Raw genomic sequence first — 21340 nt, 5'->3', positions numbered from 1 at the left:
AGTGATCCATACTTTAAACTAAATTATCTTACAAAAAATTATTAGTTAAACTAGTTTAAGACATACTATAACAAAGTCATTCCTCTCATATAAATTGGATTTTGCTCGAATATAAATATAAAGCAACATTTATTATTTATTGTAACAATGCATCAAAACCTTATATTCATTAAAAATAGATTAATTTTTTCACACTTTCTCAAATTATATATATATATATATAAAATATAATATAATATTATATATATTAAGAGATGTTTAAATAGAGAGCTAATGCTTATTGACTTATCAAGTAATAGTTCATTATAATATATAAATGACTTTTTATTGCTTTACAATGCAATGCTAAACCTTACCTCACACTATCATGTTTCAAAAAAGTCATGAACACATTGAAATACTCACATCAATTTTTTCCAATGAATTTGAAACGATAGAAATTCCAAACCTTACATCACACTATTATGTTTCAAAAAAGTCATGAACACATTGAAATACTCACATCAATTTTTTCCAATGAATTTGAAACGATAGAAATTCCATTTTAAGTGAAATATTTCCAAATTTCTATAATTTTCCATACATGGAATCTTGCAACTATAAGGCTTCGATAAAATTTAAAGTCTTTATGTCTCGGATTCCACGCTTGGAAAATTGTCAAAAAATTATTATCGAATCTACATGCATGAATTGCCGGATTCCCTCGCCATTGCACATGGTATAATGTCCACTCTACATAAATGTGATTCCCTCGCCATTGCACACGGTATAATGTCCGCTCTACATAAATTTCCTAATAGTATAAAAGTCAACAAATGGAAGTCTTACTTTCAAGAAAAACTCAACATGTCTTTAAGGTAGAAAAATCCACAAAATTCTGATAGGTTAATATGAACAATTTGAAATGTAATTTCTTCTCTCTGATAGGTTAATATGAACCATTTGAAATGTAATTTCTTCTCTCTGATAGGTTAATATGAACAATTTGAAATGTAATTTCTTCTCACATAAACATAGAATTTCTCTACTAGATGTAGCAGAATAGGAATATAAATAAAAGTACAATTCACACAATAGAACTATACAATTTTTCTAAGGAATCTAACTAGGACAACCCTCGCTTGCTTGAGAATTTTATTGAAGAAATTTCTGCAATAGATCTCTTACAAATACAACTTGTTTCAATCTGAAAACAACCTTGTTTTTTTTCCTTGAACCAAGCTTGAAACCCTTGCAAGATTGTTGATCCTTGCCTCCTAAATTTATGTGCACAAGCTTCTCTTGGCATACCTTTCTCTCACAAGATCCAGACATAAACCTATGCAACCTTCTCATAAACCCTGAGCTCTATTGTCTTGTCTCACCAACTTGTGCTCACAAGACAACGATCAAATTGTGCCTTCGTTCCTCCTTTTAAAGCAATTCGAATTGCTAAGTTTAGTGAGTTTCTAATTAAGGAGTTTGCTTCTGTGATTGATTGAGTTGGCATGAGTTAATTACTCATGCAACTCGTCCTATCTCAAATTAAGGACTTGAGACTCAAACACATGTTCTTTTCCTCATTTAACTCGCACTAGAAGACTAATAACTCAACCTTCCACTTTAACACATCAATTAATTGCTTCTAAACTTCTCTTGATTTTTAGGAATGATTCCTAAATTTTAGGAAATTGTCCTAAATTATAGGAAACTTGAGCATGCCAAGGAGAAACTCGTTGTGGTTCCTTTGATTAAGGCACAAATCAAGGAACCATTTCTTGCTATTATTTTCAACACTCCCTCTTAGTGGGTAAGGTGTTCTTGGAAGAACCTCGTCCACCTGGATTTGTCTCCAACACTACCAAGTTCTCTGCTGCTGCATTTGCTCCCTTTGAACTAGAAGACTTCCCTGCTTTCTTCTACGGTACCTTCTTTGAAGACCTGTTCTTTCCCACCATGCTCTGCAAGTCCACCACTTTAGTCATAAGTGCCATGTACCCTGTGTACCTTTGTGGAGACTCAACTCTCTTATGATCTCCCTTAATCAAATCCTATGCCCACTTGGCTCGAACTCTCCCTATATTGGAAGTCTCTAACTGAGTGGCTGCCTCCACTTGCTTTGGGCTATGCTCCTCATCATCATGCTGGTCAACCCAACTGCCAACTAGCTTAGACTGAAACTGAGATACTGGTTGAGGTTCCATCTTGAGAGCTCTATCATGCTCTCGCTCAACCACCACTTCTCTACTCCGAGCTCTCCTTGCCTTGCTTCTCAAGGCTGCATCTTTCTCTACCTGTAACTTGTAGAAATTCTTCACCCTCACACCTATCTACTTCTTACATCCAGAAGCTAAGTGTTGGAGGTACACCTTACCTCTATTGAATATTATTCCTTGTCCTTAAGGGTAGCCACTGAAACAAGATTTTGCCTCAATCCTGGAACATAGATAACATCTCTGAGATGAAGAGGATTACCTGAATCCCTTTGAAAACTGACAGTACCAACTCCTCTAGTTGCATACACACCATCATCTCCTAACTCGATCTGAAACTACATGTCCTTCTCCTTCATGTGGCCGAAACTCTTCTTGTTCCCGGTCATGTGGAAGTATGCTCCTTGAACACATATGGTAGGTACTTTTCCTCCTCTTTTATTGATCATTGCAACTTTTGTTACTTCAAAATGCTTGCATCTCCAACCATCAAATCTGCCACTATCAATCTCTCATGGCTGCTCCAAGAAGATTGAACATAAGCTACTCAAATTGTTTTCCCTCTAGCTAATCATTAGTCCATCAATGAGTCAACACATAGGGTCTTCATCCACTGCCCACTTGCTGCTTATTAGTTCTTCAAGGACATAACACTTTGGGACTTCACACTCTTCCCACTTCTGCCTTCCTGTGCTGCTCCAATGAAGACAAACTTAGGGCATGGAGGTTTCCCTCTATCATTGTCAAAAGTCCTCCAACAGTCAACTTAGGGCTTGTTCATAAGCCCACTTTCTTGGTCCCTATTCCTTTAAGAACTAGCCCTTAGGGCTTCTCTGATATCACCCTTCTAACAATCCTCAAATTCCTTTATAAGTGTATGTTCTTAGGGCTCTTTTGTTACCTACTACAACCCTCCTAACAATACTTAAGATGCGAAACAAAACTGTCCAAACTGGACACCTCATCCATTAGCAAACATCAAATTCAAGATGACAAAACATACCTTGTTTTCTCGGCCAACTATTGCTCCTCTTGACCTCGACTTATGTGCCCTTCTCTACAATTCTCGACTCTCTATTAGGGTTATTTGTAACTATAGTTACAACCCCACAAACATGGCCCTCTATTCCTCCAAATAGTGCGGATTAGCTTCCCCAACAATCCTCCCTTACTCGTTGTCCTTCTTTCCTTTGTACAATCCATTGTTTGGCCTTTTTTGTACTTAAAGAGACCACCTACAAGACTGGGCCGCGCTAGGGCATACTCATAAAATATTTAGACTTGTTTGTAGATAAACTCTCCACCCAAAACCCGCGACTATATAACTCCTCTTTGTTGGCCTTTAAGACTCTTTTTTACCCACTTCCCTAGCCTTTCGGCGTTCCAAAAGGACACCAACAACAATGTAAATGTCATCCTAAATACAAAAAAATACATGGATGTGTTCTTGAGGATTTAGCCCTCTAATTTGGCACAAAACTGCCTCAAAATATGTCTCCTCTATGTTGTTTGTAACTCCACAAACTCGACCTGTTGTCACAAGATTATTGGACCCAAAATGGTCCAATATCTCTCCTTAGCTAGGGCTCCTCATCTGCGGCTACATTAGAGGTATCTTCTTTTGATGTTTTTGCTCCTTGGATTGGATGGTCTTTACTCTATTCTATAACTCTATTACCATGTAGAAAAATCCATAAAATTATGATTCACTGATATGAGTAATTTGAAATATATTTTTTTCTCACATAAACACATAATTTCTTTACTATCTCCAATGGAATAGGAACATTGAAATCAAAACCTAAAGTGCTCTTCCTGTCTGTTGAACCCCCTGCCCAATCTGCGTTTGTGAATCCTTGAAGACTCACTCCATGAACCTAGTTGTACAACAATCCATAATCTATTGTGCCCCTGAGATACTTCAACACGTGCTTAGCAACAACCCAATGCACTCTGGTCGAATCAACCATGAACTGACTCTACTAGTTAATTGCAAAGAAAATGTTTGGTCGTGTGTTCACAATATACATCAACGACCCTATGAGTTGCTTGTATAGAGTGGCATTCGCTTGCTCACCTCTAGTAGCATCTACCTTCCTCCAGTTTGTGACTAAAGGTGTGGTCATGGGTGTAGAATCCTACATGTGGAACCTCTTGAGAATCTCCTGTGTGTATCTGCCTTATCCCAAGAATATTTGTCCATCACCCTGCATACCTCCAACCAAAGGAAATAGTGCATCAACCTATATTTTTCATCTCAAACTCTTCTGCAATCTTGCAGTCACAGATGAGCTCCTCGTCCCCTGTCAATATCAAATCACCACCGTACGACACAATAATGAGAGGTTGGCCCTCAACCACAATATAATATAGGTTAGGGTCAACTTCAATCTTAGTGAAGCCCAATCCGAGAAGGTGGTTGTTTGTCCAGACATGCCATGTCCTCAGTGCCTGCTTGAGCCAAAGGAAATAGTGCATCAACCTATATTTTTCATCTCAAACTCTTCTGCAATCTTGCAGTCGCGGATGAGCTCCTCGTCCCTTGTCAATATCAAATCACCACCGTACGACACAATAATGAGAGGTTGGCCCTCAACCACAATATAATATAGGTTAGGGTCAACTTCAATCTTAGTGAAGCCCAATCCGAGAAGGTGGTTGTTTTTCCAGACATGCCATGTCCTCAGTGCCTGCTTGAGCCCATAGAGAGCTCTCCTTAGCCTGCTAACATGTGCCCCTTTGTTGCAAGTCTCAAATCTCTCAGGCTTCTCAACATATATCTCTTCCTCAACAACTCCTTTAAGGAAGGTGGTCTTCATGTCCATCTCGTGGATCCTCCACCCCTTCTCCGCTACAATTGCCATAATAGTCCTAATGGATGAATATCGGGCCTCTAGTGCGAACGTCTCATCATAGTCAATTCCTTCGACTTGAGAGAACCCTTTGGCCACAAATCTAGCCTTACACTTCTCCACACTCCCATCAATTGCATGCTTAATCTTGTACACCCAATGTGACCCAACAATTGAATTGCCATCTAGTCTTGGCACTATCTCCCAAACATCATTTTGCATGATGGAAGAGTACTCTTCCACCATAACATCACGCCAAACCTACTGAGAAGCTACCTCCTTATAACAAGAAGGCTTTGACTCTATCATGTTAGTCATAATTGCCATGTACCTCGTATATCTCTGTGGTTGTTTACTCTGTTTGAATGTGGTATTGTGTTCTAGCGGCTACAACCACCCTCCAAAATTTTGGCCTACACCAATTTCGAAGCCTCCCTTGAAGAGTTTCGCTTGATGACTGCACACACTCGGGTTCACTCCGTGAGCTCGTGTGTTTTTACATTCGCCTTGCTTGTCTATTGCACTCAAGTCTCTGCATGTTGATGTCTAAGTCATGCTTGCGACCTTGTTCTGGTTATGCTCAAAGCCTTTGCTTCGTATGTGTTTGCCATGAAAACATTTGTTGCACTCACACACAAAGTCACATTCATTGTCGCGCAAGCGTTGTCTCGATCATGAACGATCAATCACGAGCGTCAATCTTGTCGCTTGCACCATCGGTCAGTGATGTTGAACATGTGTGTTCATATGATCACCTATGCATCTTTCCACTGTTCACACACTTAGTCATTTTTGCTGAAGTTCTGACGACCAGACTCCTCACTGATAGTCGGACCATCACCCTGCTTTCGACTTGATCCACTGTCAACCAGAACAACGCAAAAACACCAAACTAGTTCTTTCAAGCTGCGCTGCCCGCAAGCAACTCAAGTAACACTGAAGCTGGCCACCTGGACAGCTGACCGACTGTTCATCTCAGAAATTGCGCAGTGCTCATGAGCAGGCCTCCCGCTGCCCATCAATGAGCTCAGCTCAGGAATTGCGCAGAGGTGATCAACAGGTTGGCCTCTCGGCCTTAGTGCAGTTTTCCCAGCCAGCGGCAGAATGCCTGTTCCCTCCAGGAATTGCGCAGTTTCTACTGCCAGTGACTGAGCAGCCCACTGGCAGTTCCCTCTGCGAATTGCACAGTTCTGGCTGCCAGTGACCCTAGTAGCCAACTGGTAGTTCCCTTTGGGAATTGCGCAGTTCTGGCTGCCAGTGACCCCAACAGCCAATTGGCATTTTCCTCTGGGAATTGCGCAGTTCTAGCTGCCAGTGACCTCAGCAGCCAACTGGCAGTTCCCTCTGGGAATTGCGCAATTTTTGTTGCCAGTGTCCTAGGCAGTTCCCCAGAAAAATTGCGCAATCCCTGCCTACTGACCCTTCATGCAGCCCGACCCGTTCTTCTGGAAAATTGCGCAAATTTCGCTATCCAGCCCCTGCTCACTGTTCATTCCGGAAAATGCGCAGAGCATGCTTGCCCTACCCTATTGCAGCACGGACTGTCCCTCCCAAAATTTGCGCAATTTTGTCTCCCATCCGAGCCAGACCTTGCAGACAATCACTGTCGACTCAAATTGTCTGTCTGCATCCCTCAGTGAGTCTTGTGCAATTTTCATCAGCGGATGCCCGGAGCCATCATCTCGCATCACAGCCCTGCTGCCTCTCCCGATCACCCGCATATGAATGATCATGTGTCATGGTAGACTAGGAGGTTTTGGATTAGATGTTGTCTCGTTATGAGTGACTACAGGTACAGGTACACCAACAATCATGTCAAGACGACAAACGGGATGAACGAAGGGAGCACATGCAGATGGACAGGTTCACCAACGGACGAACGAACGAAGCATGTGACGCAGACGAACGCAACGAATATGCACCTTCCCGAACAATTGAGCCTGTCAAGCCTTCTAACATGAAGGCAAGGAACAACATGTTAGAGCTTCATCAAGCGAACCAAGGACCATTGAAGACTCCGCGCACTTCACCATGCGGAGGTGAAGCTATGATACACCATGAAGACATCCATCACTCAACATCACTGTAGCTTGACATGCACTCCAATAGCAACATGAATGTACCAGCACTGTCATGTCAAGTCATGTCGAGTCAAGTCATAAGTCATGTTGCCCACATCTCCACTATGGACTTGTTGTCAATCAATGTGATGTAACGTGGAAGTCCAAGAGACCCACTTGTTGAACATAGAGTCATGTAAGTCGGAAAGTCATGGAAGTCGAATGGTCATGAGGGTAGTCGAACAGCCACAAGGGTCAATTTCACCCTTGGCTATAAATACCCCCCTCATTTGTATATGAATGGACTTTTCACCTCAGCTCCTCCCATATAGCCAAGAGAGTCTGTAATCTTTTCTTTGAGGAGTAAGTAGTCGCTCCAACGCCCGCTGATGAGGTTAGTGATGTATGGTGTAACAATGTGTCTTGGAACTTTCGCTTAATTCAGAAACCTATTAACAGGCCAGCTCGTTTCACACATGTATTGTATTTGTTGTAAGACTAATATTTAACACTTGTAATGCATGTTGCTTTAACCATGTGTTCTACATTTGAACTGATTCATTTGTTGTAATGCATAATATATTAATGGAAATGTGTTGTATATGCTGTTAATGTTGTCCCGTCCGTGTCGATTGCTCTGTCAGACATCAGACAGACCTTTCACATGAACCTTGCTGTAACAACAGTCGCACTTGTCTCGGACTGATCCGTGAGTGTTGTACGTGTTATCTTACCTTGTATGTTGTGACTATCGCATCCGAGTGGACTGCTCCGCCGAAAGCTGTGTATGTCCTTTTGTGTTGTGTGTTCCTAGCCAAGTTGGGACTGATCCCTTTCAACCTGGAACTCACCTTCACTCTCTTCCCCTCACAGTGAAAGAACCATTGACACAAGTACACTTACACTCACTAGGCACGCGAACCTCACTTCCCGAAGACAAAGTAGACCACTCTCCTGTGCTGACAAGCAAGAGTTGAGGCAAATCCTTAAGACAATGGCAATCGGGCCATCATACCGGATGGGACTCCCACACCAAATGATGTGAGGTCTAGTTGGGACTTCATACCGGGGTGATCCCCTGAATGTTGGCGGGTCTAGTGCCGTCAACATACTGGAAGGTCCAACTCTCTCTTGAGTCTCCCTAATCAACTCCTCTACCCACCTGGCTCGAACTGTCCCTGTACTGGAAGTCACTAGCTGAGTGGGGCCCATTCGCTCTAGTCTCTCTTATATGTGCATTTTCTTTTCATTTGCATGTTGCTCGGTCTATCTAACAACTAGTTGTTGTGAAGTCTAAGGAGTTGACTGAGTTGTGAAGTCTAAGGAGTTGACTGAGCCTCCTGCTTGGGAGCCTGCTGCTCCTCCTCTTGTGTTGTTCCCTGCTCATGCTCCAAGGGCTTCCTGAAAGCCCTTCCTTTGTCGAAGTTCACATCACATTTGATCACTGTCTTCTTGAGTGCTGGAAGATACACCTTGTATGCCTTAGATGTCTATGTGTAGCCCACGAAAATGCCCTTCTTTGTTGTGGGCTCTAGTTTCTTCCAGCAATCTGAAGACACATGGTAGTAAACAAGACCGCCAAAAATCCAGAAGTGAGACACGTCAAGCTTCTTGCCTATGAAAGCCTCCTCTGTTGTGACTCTGCCTTACACCCTGTCTAGACTCCTATTCTGCAAAAAGGTTGCAATGTTGCATGTCTCTACCCAAAGAAATATGGGTAGTCCTTGATCATGCAACATAACCCTGGTCGCTCCTACAATTCTCCGGTTGTTGTGCTCAACCACCCAATTTTGCTAAGGATTATGAGGTGCAGTGAGCTCTCTTCTGATGCCCTCCTTGGCACACAAGTCTCTGAAAGCATTGGAGATGTACTTCCCACCATGTTCTGACCTCAGCGCCTTGATCCTCCTACTAGTTTGGTTCTCCACCAAGGCTTTGGACTCCACGAACTTCAAGACGACTTGATCTTTCTTCTGTATGAAGAAGATCCATGTCGTTTTCGAGTGGTCATCAATAAAGGTGACATAATATTTGTATCCCATCAAGGATGGAGAGGAGAATGGTCTTCATACATTCGAATGCACGAGCTCTAAGATAGTCTTGGCCCTGTTGTCTCTACTGGAAAAGGATGTCTTGGCATACTTGCCAAGTGTGCAACTTGTTACCCACCACTTTGTGGGTGATATCCCCAAGAGAAAAAATTTCTCCATGATGAGTCTCAACCGACAACCAACAACCCCTTGATGCCTCCTACTAGCTCCTTGTGCCATTTCTCTGCCACCTGAGCCAGCCATGTGGTCCCTCACCCACCTGTATTGATCGTATGTTTGAAGGTGGGCCTCTGGAATCTAAAGTTATGTCTTGTCATTTGATATTTGAGTATTGGGTTTACTTATCATGGATACTTCTGGGTATGGATTGATGGGGGCATTTGGTGGAAACAGTGAGCTTAGTTTGTACTCTTGTCTCCTTGATCTCTTTTGGTTGTTACCCTTGAATCTTAGTCTCGTGGGATCTCCTTATTGACCATTTGGTTCTAGGGTTGTACTACTTGGGAAACCCCGACTTTGGGTGCGTGGTCTCGATCCTTTACCCTCATATATTACTCCCTTCCCACTCATTATACCCCATTCATCATTTCTCCCACCTGGGTCCACATTCCCATTCTAGGTCCACATAGGTTTAGCCTCCCTATCTCCTTGCCCCCACTTTGGGTCAAGCCTAGAATGATGGCCTGAAGGTGGAAGCAACTAAAAAAGGAAGAAAAAAGATAATTGGCCACATTTAACAGGAAATTGTACCACAAAATGCAAAATATGGTCGGGACAAAAATAATTAGCACGTGGGAAAAAGCCATTACATGAGCTCTACCCCAATCATTGGCCATCACCCTAGTTCCATAGGCCCTAGATGAGCCTCTTTTATCATTTAGGAACCCATGATTTTCCCAACCCCTGGAGGGCAATGAACCGCCCTACCTGAAAGGGGGTAATCACTGCTATATCTTACACATCATGCTCTTGTCCTTTGAGCCCTGAATAGTTAATTGAAGAAAATTCATAAAAGGCAAAAGGTATATGAAGAAGGGTGGAAAAATCAAGGTTGGGGCACCTCATTAACCATGATTGCTCACTCCTATACATTACATACCTAGGTGTGTGCTTCCCCTTATCTAGCTACCCCTATGCCCCACTACGTGGCCCAAGATTGCCCCTCTCATTCCCTATTCCATTCCACTTATTTGTCACTTGCCACCCCCATTAGAGGGATGTACCTTGGACATACTATCCCCTTTAAGAGTTGAAACCACCTAATAAGGTACATGGTTAACCCCCTTTGGAGCTTGGAGACACTAGCACATGCCAAAGCCCACTACAGAAGGGCATGCCATTATAAAGTGCCCACGTTGTTATCCATGATTTGTAAGCTTTTTACCTGATTATTTTAACGACTGGTTGTACTGGAAGCCTAGGGGACGCATTGGATCTTATGCAGGATTACAGGTGGTTTCCATTTGGGTTTGGTTTCCCTATATGGGATCCTAACCCCCAGAGGTCTACATTGGCACATGTAGGGTGTACATAGAGAGACATGGGCCTCCACAACAACAGAAAACACTCCATCGATCTTCATGGATGCTCAGAGATTACTAGCAATCCATTTTTGGATACAGGAGCACCACACTCTTGACAGGTGTCCTAGGACTTGCAAGATGTCATGGCAACATTCATTCCACCACTTGGACCCTTGCAGAGGATCTCCGATTCATATGGAGACCCATGAGGTCATCTATGTGCCCTCATACCTAATGGGAGCACCACAGGTCTACTACTTGGCGAACAAGGGGCCACCCCCTTGTCCATCATATTCTGAGGAATTTATTCCTCAATATGGCACTTCAGGATATTATTGAGCCTTTAGAGAGCCCTACAACATGCACATATCATTATTTGTCCCCTTGTGAGGCTTGTTTTTACACTTATGAGCTAGTTTGGTGGGCTTGTCACCAATAGGGGTTTTATTTGCACATTTTTTTTTATCATTATGGGCTAATGCATGCCCATAGGCTAATTCGAGCTCCATAGGAGGCTATATATTGATGTTAGATACATTCATTTGTATCATCACTGGACTTGGGATCTCTATAATCATAGAGAATTTTCGCACTTTTTCCTTGGTGGATATTTTTGAAGATGGATGAATTTTGATGTATGGATTTGAGCTATTTCTTGTCTTGGAGCTTTATTGTGCAAACGAAATGTTGGTTGGATATACTCTATAACATTGTAAGTAAATTTTGATGTTATTATTCTTGTTGATGCATACTGCTAAAATTAGGGCTAGTTGCTACATTATCGAAATGTGGAATTGAGCATGTTTTAGCTAATTTAATGTATGGGCCAATGTTATATGAATGAAATGTCCTAGAGATTTATTTATCTCGAGAATCTTGCATCATTTGCTTTTTAAATCCTTGAATGTCACTTTTCTTTTATTCCTCTCAAAATTGGACGAAGGTGACTCTATGGGCCTCCTTGATCAAGAAACTAAGTTCTTACTCATCATTATCCTTGATTCCACATCCCCAAGTGAACTAGGCATTGATCCCTCAAAAAGGTTGATCATTTCAACTCTCTATTAACCATTTTCCCCTTTTTCCCCAAGTCTAGCCCCATTAGGTCACCTAGGGCATCAATTACCCATGGATTGACCTAAGGAAAAAATTCGATCTCCTATAGGCTACTGCACTGGTGGGTCCCCTCCCTCTCCTCCAAATTTGAGGCAATTCTAATGGTGGAATCTCCGAGAATCTCAAGCCCTAGCTCTAGGGTTGAATTGTGCCTAGGCATCTCGAAGGCTAGACCTCAATAGGATCAATTCAACCTTTTGAAGAAAGTGTACTTTGTTTGGTCCTTTCCTCGCACCTTGTCCAGAATAGGAACATCATTGGTTGCTACATTCCATTCTCGAACCTAGGTTGGGTCCACTTGGCCCCGTGCGGTCCCACTTCTTAATAAAGACTATTTGTCAAGGACCATTTGGGAATCCAAGTTTCCCAAGGATTATAGGGATTGAGAAACTTGTTCATAAGCCTATCTTTTCTCCCTCAACCCTCCAATCCTCACCCCTTATCCTTGGTGGACCAAGTCCCTTGCTTAAAGAGCAAGCAAGCTCCAGTCTTCACTCCATCCTTAGGAAAGGGTTTTCAGGGTCACTTATCACGTATCCATTGACATATACTTTACAAAGTGAATCCCTACACTACTGAGACTCCTTCCATCGGTGAAAGTTCGTAAAGAGCAGGGAGACTTAGCTGTAGTGACAGTGGGCTAAGCCTCCACAATTGCCCTTAACCTAGCAGTTTCCCTCTTAGGAACCCCTTTAGGTCCCCTGCTGATTTGAGTGGTAACACAAACCTTGCACAAGTCATGTTGATCTACACTGTACTGTGGTAACCCTGTGGCAATTTGCCTCAAAATCTTCAACGCGCCATGGTCTAAGTGACCCATATGCCTATGCAAAGCTCCCTAAGGTCACATCTATGTGCATCGATCTCTCTGCTGCTCAAGGCCACTTTTGTCTCAAACTGCAACCTGTAGATGTTCTTCATCCTAACTCCAATCTACTTAACTACTTTGGAGTTGAGATGATCGATGAAGGCCTTCCCTCTACTAAAGGTAACCTCATACCCTTTGCTCTCCAAGGTTGTGACTGAAACAACGTTTTTCTTCAACCCTAGGACATAGATGACATCTCTAAGGTAGAGAGGTTTTTAAGACTCCCTCTCAAACTTGATTGTACCCACGCCTTGCGCTAGGTACCTACCATCATCTCCCATCTCTATATGAAACTGCATATCCTTCTCTATTAAATAGTTGAAATATCTCTTGTTCTCGGTTCTATGAAAGGATGCTCCACTATCAATATACCATACGTTACTAGCCACTGAGCTTGCCATGCAAGCTATGAGTGAAAACTCCTCAAACTAAGAATTGAGCTCTTCCACCTCTGTTGATGATGCCACGTGATCGTTCTTGGACTCCTTCATGTTTGGACACTTGGTGGAGTAGTGCCCAAACCGATGACAAGAGAAGCACTTCACTTTGTTGAGATCTTTCTTCTTCTTGCCTCTTGTACTGGACTCAATCTCTCCTATCTTTTTCTTGCCCTTTCCCTTGCCCCCTTTGCTAGCTAGGGCAATGTTTTCTTCTTCCTCAGTGTTTGCATGAGACCCAGATTTTGCTTGCTTCCGGATCTCCTCTTGCACGCAATCAGTCCATAGTCGCTCCCAATCTGTAAGCTTTTCTTTGACACTCACTATATCCATGAAGTTTTCCCATGACTTGGGAAAGGCCAATAGTGCAAAACTGACAAGGTCTCTATCGGAGACAATCTCTCCAACCCCGGCTAACTCGTCCTTTACTTGGGTGAATCTAGTTATATAAGAAATCATAGACTCAGACTTAGCCATCTTGATATTTCTGAGCTTATCTTGAAGTACTAATGTTGAAGTCCAAAATTGTTCTTTTTTTTACTACCTTTTTTCCCTCTCCTTTACCTTTTTGTGACCATTTTGTCGCAGTTTCAACCTAATCAAGGTCATCACAGACTTACTCAAGCATATAAAAGGTATTAATCATCCATGTTTTAGAACCTATTGTTTCTTTGTGAAATATAATTAAAACATTTGTACAACAACAAAATCTTGCTCATTTCGCTGCTAATATCAAATTCTGCAGCCATCTCCATGGTTAGACAGGTTTCAATGGACCAATGAAGGAATGAAAGGTACCTGTAGATGACAATTGTTCTACACATGGAAGTCCACCTACCATCATGATCTGGCAAGATACAGAGATCGAAAGATCTAAAAGTCAAATCAAAATTCAAACTCTGGCTATGATGTTTCAGCAGTCAAGCGAAGTTCGACAGGAGATCATGGCAAGATGAAGCAAGTGTGGAGATGATTTGTTCGATCGAGAAGACATGTTCGAGAAGAATTCCTCATGATTTGCTCTTCCAGTAGAAAATCATGAGGAAATAGACTTTTAATTTAAGTTTATTTCTTAGATGGAAGACTAAGTTAATTGCCTATTGGCGTAGTATTCTTAGATCAATTTGATAAAGAATTGTATAAAAGTCGTGAGGCAAGACCAAAAACACATTTAGTCGTTGTTTATTTTAGCATTTGCAAGCTTTGTTTAAGAAACTTGTGTAGATTAATATAATACTTTGTTCCTCTTTTCCGATGCGTGGTTGAGCAATCATTTGATCAGTGACGAACTTACACTCACGGGAGGGCCCCCTGGAGAGTTGTAAGGATAGTTAGTTTCTATTTACATTGCAATTCCTTGTAGATAGTTTGCATCTAATTAGCAATTTCATATAGTTTTTTTTTCTTCTCTCTATCAATATGAATAGTTACATTTCAGTTATTTTCTAATCCCCTGTTGTTTTATTTCCAAAGCGCTCATAAAAAGAAAATACAAAAATATTTATTTACATTCAAAACAAAAAGATTTTTTTCCAGAATGTATTTTATTCAAGCAATTTAGTTTTATGACTCAGTTAAATTTTGTGGATGATGAGTAGATGATTTTTCAGAGCTATTAGCGCACATTAGTAATCACTTGAAGCTACAGTTCATTCAAATTACTTTCCTTCTGCAAGAAATTAGCATTTGTGTTTCTTTTTGTAATTTAGAGTTAGAATTTCCTTTTCAGAGTTGAGTTTCCTTTTCTGCAAATAGTGTTAAGATTTCCTTTTGCAAAGTATTATTAAACTTTCAATTCTGCAAATTAGTATTAGGATCTCTTTTCTGCAATTAGCATTAATATTTCCTTTATGCAATTATAAATAGACTTTCAATTATGCAATTAGAATAAATTGAGATTTCAAGTTATAGATTAATTTTCAATACAATTTGGCATTTGGTTTTGATGTAGCTTTAATGGAAAGAACATGTGTGACAACTCTATGATCTTTTCTAATATTTACCCCTACTTAGATCAATTTCATCCAAAGATAGAATTCCTAACATATATGGTGCACATACACTTCATAGGTACACAAACCTTGGTTGACAATTAATGAAGTAATTTAAGGTCAATTAAATTACCCAACATTTTGGCGTCGTTGCCAAGAAAGTGTATATACGATTTCATTCTTGGTTTGCATATCATTTTAAGTGCATTCAACTTTGATTTTGTAGATGCATAATTAAAGCATGATAAAAATCATTTATGCATAGAGAAAGGGATTCTAGGGGTAGATTTGTAAGTAGAGGTAGAAGTTCAATTCCAACATCACCACTCACCCCTGCTAGACCTCGTAGTGCCACACCATCCACTGACACTCACATCCCATCATTTGCAGGTAGACATAGACTCCATGAGGTGCATAGGTCTGAAATCCAACCAAGAGATTCACCAACTTCTTCTATTGAAATTGTAGTTGAAGAACCTACATCCCCAACAAAAGGAGTAATCTTTCTCTCTTCGACAGGAGAACAACTTTTAGGACAAGAATTAGAGGTTCCTAGCGAAGAAGAAGAGGAAACTTATTTTAATATACCATTAGTAGAGGAACCAGAAGAAGAGCTAGATAATCCTATTATAGAACCTTATATTAGCTCTGAGGAATCTACAATGGCATGGAAAGGAGAAGTACATAATGTAAATGGTGAACTTAGGATTGGAGGTGGAAGAGGCAGAGGAGGAAATAGAGGACGAGGTGGAGGACAAGGTGGTAAAAGAGAACCAGATTCTTATGGTTTTCCTATTTTATATGAAGATACCACAACCGCAATGAAAAACGTTTCACCCTCTATTCTCCCTAATTTCCATGGTTTAAGAAATGAGGATCTAGAAACATTTCTTTGAATTTGAAGTTTTATGTAAATCTTATGACTACTTACTTTATCCTTAGAAATTGAAATTTTTTTCCAACTACTCTTAAAGATGGAGCACTTAAACGATTCATGGGACTAGGAACACATACTATTAGAACATGTGCGTGACAACTCTTTAATCTCGTCTAATATTTATCCCTACTTAGATCAATTTCATCCAAAGATAGAATTCCTAACATATATGGTGCACATACACTTCATAATTACACGAACCTTGGTTGACAATTAATGAAGTAATTTAAGGTCAATTAAATTACCCAACAACTAGCTTCCTGGCCTCACTTGTACCTTGGTACAACCCTAAGATAGTTGTCCACATGGCCTGAGTTGTCTTCTTTCCAGAAAGGTGAGGTATGATTTGATCCTTGACTCCTTGAAGGATTATTCTTCTGGCCTTTGCATCCTTGTTATGTTGGGCCTGTTACTGAGGATCTGCTGGAGTGACTGGTGGACTCTCCACATATTCCCAAACTCCCTGCTCCTCCAATACCATACCAATCCTCGCCTTCCAAGAGCAGAAATTCGAGGCCCCATCAAGGCGGTCCTCAAATCTTAGACCCAGGTATGCCATGCTCTAACTCAAACTGCTCATAAACATTGTTGTGCAAGCCTGCTACGGAAAACACCTATGCATTTGATTTCATGGGAAAAGACTGCACTCTTGTGGAAACTGCACACCATGCGCTGTAACTGTCACTCGTTTCTAAGGAAAATATATTGCTTGTTGGTCTTCAATCAATCTGTAGCTCTAATACCATGTTAGTTTTCTAATACCCAACAACTAATTTAAACAATATTTTGAAATGCAAGAACTAAAAACTTAACTGCGAAATCCACTGATCAAATATAATGAGTATTCTAATGAATTTGCAATGAAAAAAATAATCATAAAGACACAAGCATACAATTAACAAAACACCAGAAATACCCAGGAAACCCAAAATGGGGAAAATCTGCTAATGTGTTTTTATTGATTTGCTCAGAAAAATCTCAGTAATTAATTACAAATCACTTGGGAAAAATTTCCTTCTTACTCTTTGTTCCTCAACACAATATCCCGCACACCCTAGACCAATTCGGCCTCTCTCTTGTGCAGTTGTACCAACTGTATAGGTTGAACTGCCTCTTTGCACAAGCTATATTGGCCTCCTTAAGTGATGCGCTTTCCTTGACCTCACACACTGATCTGGAACTATTTTCTTGAGCTCAAAACACAAATTCTCGCTAGTGCATAATCATATGATTCACCAAGTCTGTACTCTACCCTTTATAGGATCGATCTGCTCTTCAACTCAAGTGAACTGGCTCCTTGAACCTAAGTCGGGTTGCCTCACATAACTCAAGTTTAACTGACATCTTGAACTCAAGCGAACTGGCCTTTTGAACTCGAGTCAAACTACCTCACTAAACTGAAGTCGAACTGAGATAAAATCTCCATGCATGCTCAGTTCGTTTTACTATTTTTTACTGTAGGAAAATTAGAGAATTTTCCTAAGTCAACACTTAGAGAAAGTAAGATTGTGCCTTATCTTCACATGCGGGTTCTTCTGCCAAATATAGTGCACTACTAAATTTAGCAGAACCATTCCATCTCTAACTTCAATTAACAAACATTTCCTTATTTGTCTGTCTTCAACAATTATACTCTCAGAGCTCTATTAATTTTGTTGCAAAATTCACTTTGAATCTAATATACTTACAATCTTGGATTGCTCGTGAATGTAAGAAATTGCTGGTGGGCATATTTTTCCATGTTTGGTTATTGCTCTCATTTGAAAATATTTAAATGGATCTTAAAAAAGGGATTTTTTTTCTCACTTGGCTTTGGCTGCTCTTCAAGTGTATGCAACTGCTGGCAGGTATATCTTCCATGTTTGGGAATTGTCCTCGTTTAAATATTTGCACTAGGATCTCAAAATTATTTTACATATTGTCCTGGTCCTTAAGAATGCCAGACATGATTTGCCAAAGTTTTTTGAACTTTTATGTGTGTATAATGTCAAAGAATCCGTTTTTCTGACATTACAGGGATCCATGATACAAATTATAAAGAAATCTGATCCTGCATAACAGTCACCAGTGTAAAGATTTATTGTGTTTTTGTTGGACGATGAATATATGAATTTCATAGAGTTTATTGAATTGCAGGATGGTGACACAACCTTATGTGCAAGGAAGAAAAAAAGTGATGCAAGAGAAATTCAGGCCTATTATCAGGAATACTATGGGAACTATGTTAAGAAGCTTGCTCAAACAGCTGAACAAGCAGATCGGTACAACTATTGTTAAAAAAGGACTAGATTTACTTTTTTCTTCTTTTAGTTTCCCTTGCATCCTTTTACATGATGATTGCTCTCTTTGGTCCTCCTCCATTGAGCTCCATAGGCCTATCTCAGTTATATATACGAAAAATTCAGCTGGATAGAACTTCCTTCCATTCTTTTAAGCATGTAAAATGCGTGCGATAACTTAAACTGACAAGAGTACTTAACTTTCCAGAAAAATGTACTCTTTAGCACTTATAATTTATATCTTTTCTCTGATGAAGCTGTGCTTAAGAGGTTGCTGACTGGTTGTTGAATATTCTTCAGTTCGGAACTGGCAAAAGCATATCAAACCGCTAATATACTGTTTGAAGTGTTGAGGGCAGTCACTCAAACAGAATCCGTTGAAGTAGCTCCCGAGGTCAGCATTACTACATATTTGTTTGGTATTCCTATGGTCAAGAAAAATCTATAACCCTACTTGAAGTTATGAACTGTACCATATGAATTATTTCTAGTAGTAAGATTTTGATTGGTTGTTGGTTTTCCTGTAGATTCTGGCAACTGGTAAAGATGTCAAGGAAAAAACAGAGATCTTCGTGCCCTATAATATTCTTCCTCTTGATCCGGGTAGTGCAAATCAAGCCATCATGAAGTTACCTGAGGTTAGTAACTAGTTGATGTGTCAATTATGCTGATTAATTCCTGTTCAGTGCAAGAATCTTGCCATTAGCTTTCATGTTCTTGATGCATCCAATGCCCATGAATATTCAAAATCATTAATTTGCATGTTTTCATTTGGAAAATGATTGCTGGTGCATCCATTTCGCTTGTTATTAACGCAACTTTAGCACCTGACTATTTGTCTACACTTTTGGAAAATTATTCCTACTTCCTTCATGATTTCAGATTAGAGCCGTAGTAACAGCTCTGCACAACACTCGTGCCCTGCAATGGCCTGAAAATAATCAAAAGCCAGACCAAGATCTTCTCGATTGGCTCCAAGTTACATTTGGATTCCAGGTAATTACATTTGGAGGCACATAAATAGGTTTCTAGAGCATCTGATTGTGAGTTGTTTATACATTTCCTTTCTGCCACAGCACTCATGTGTTCAAACTCCTAAATAATTATTCTGCTTCTATATTGACATACATATGGACTCCAGAAGAAACATGAACTGATATATGGATATCTTGTATGGAAGTTGTAACCATGAAATATGAGCTAAGCCAGTTGGTGGTGATGCATTAACTTTTGCAGAAAGACAATGTGGCAAATCAAAGGGAGCACTTAATTTTGTTGCTTGCCAATGCCCACATACGGCAACCTCATAAATCTCACTCTCCGGCAGACACTGTCAAGGTGATCCACAGAAATAGTCTTGGTATTCCATTCTATTGAAAACATTTCCATTGCAGATAGAAGTTGGGAATATGGATATTTGAATCATCTTTTTTTTTCTTATTGTGCATTGACAGTTGGATGACAATGCTCTCGACGAGGTCATGAAAAAGATGTTCAAAAATTACAGGCAGTGGTGCAAATATTTAGGTCGCCAAAGCAGCCTCTGGTAATATGTTCTGATATGACCATGTTTTTACTCATCTTGCTATTATTGCCATTGTGTTGCACAATGAGATGATAACCGACATATTGCCCTGGCAGTAGTTTTAGGGTTCATTCTGAGAATATACTTAAAAGTTTAGTTTTTCTGGTTTTGTCAAATACAGGTTGCCCAATATACAGCAGGATGCGCAACAACGTAAAATTTTATACATGGGACTCTTTCTTCTTATCTGGGGAGAAGCTGCAAATCTACGGTTTATGCCAGAATGCCTCTGTTATATCTATCATCATGTATGCAAGAGATGATTTTTGCTCACTTTCTTTGTTTTCCATAAGTATTTGCTCATATTGAATCAAAACAAATCTTTGCACTTAAAATTTAAACTTGTAGACCCTATCCATATGGAATTTTATGATCTGTAATTCATATCACAGCATTGAAGTTCATCTACGCGCAGGGAAAAGAAGACTCATAAATTTAATAACTTTTGAGCCCAGAAAACTTTATAATTCAGTTATTTTGAGAACTTGAGGTAAGGTTCACCGAGGAAAAGGGTTGAATGTGCTAGTAATTGAAGTAACATTTATCTGGAAAAATATTCAGCAGATTAAACGTGGAAGTTAGCTGGAAACTAGCATCCCATAACATATAATGCATTAACAAATAACAATAATGATTATATGTCAAATTATTGTCATCTAATTGAGCGCAGAGGCTCATTTTACAGCCCAGCTCATTCTACAGCCCACATGCCCATAACATATAATGCATTAACAAATAACGATAATGATTATATGTCAAATTATTGTCATCTAATTGAGCACAGAGGCTCATTTTACAGCCCAGCTCATTCTACAGCCCACATGCCTATAACATATAATGCATTAACAAATAACAATAATGATTATATGTCAAATTATTGTCATCTAATTGAACGCAGAGGCTCATTTTACAGCCCAGCTCATTCTACAGCCCAGTATGAGGGGATGTGTAAGTATATTTGTCTGTTGATTTGACAAATGCCCCTTTAAAATAAAAATAAAAATTATGCTCTAAATAGAAAAATAATGTCAGCTATAATAAAAAATTTCTTAAAATAAAATATTTTAATGTTCTATATAAAAAAATATTCAATGTGGTTATCATTAAAATATTTTAATACGAATTATTATTGACATATACATAAAAATATATTAATAATAAAAAAACCATTTTAATTTGCACTATAAAATGTCTCGATGTACATGCTATGTAAAATATTTTAATGTCAATTATGTATATATTATATATCATTTAAAAAAATTATATATATATACCATGAAAAAATTAAATTTTTATGGTTAAAAAGTATATTTGGTCCTATATATACTCTATATAGCATTCAAAAATACAATTTAAACAATGAAAATAACACATTGTATTTTACGTACTAAATAAGTTTGTACATGAAGAAATTTAATCCCTCTCGGATCATATTAGATCCATACTTAA

At 39.7% G+C, this 21340-nt stretch overlaps 1 protein-coding gene across 2 annotated transcripts in view; it reads left to right on the top strand.

Moving 5' to 3' along the window:
- LOC149169181 (callose synthase 3-like) overlaps positions 1 to 21340 on the top strand; it is a 266097-nt gene that overhangs the window by 4282 nt on the left and 240475 nt on the right. For both annotated transcript variants that reach the window (XM_089428596.1, XM_089428595.1), the window contains exons 3-9: positions 18164 to 18288; positions 18607 to 18700; positions 18834 to 18944; positions 19189 to 19302; positions 19543 to 19644; positions 19761 to 19852; positions 20013 to 20139. In XM_089428596.1, coding sequence (XP_089284722.1) covers positions 18164 to 18288; positions 18607 to 18700; positions 18834 to 18944; positions 19189 to 19302; positions 19543 to 19644; positions 19761 to 19852; positions 20013 to 20139 — 765 coding nt within the window. The remainder of the gene's footprint in view (positions 1 to 18163; positions 18289 to 18606; positions 18701 to 18833; positions 18945 to 19188; positions 19303 to 19542; positions 19645 to 19760; positions 19853 to 20012; positions 20140 to 21340) is intronic.

This window comes from Pinus tabuliformis, chromosome 4_2 (assembly GCF_031772625.1).
Source record: "Pinus tabuliformis cultivar Carrire ecotype Pingquan chromosome 4_2, CPIR1, whole genome shotgun sequence".
Taxonomy (NCBI): Eukaryota; Viridiplantae; Streptophyta; class Pinopsida; order Pinales; family Pinaceae; genus Pinus; species Pinus tabuliformis.
Note: the sequence above shows the minus strand (reverse complement) of the source record. Positions and strands in the feature narration are given on the sequence as shown.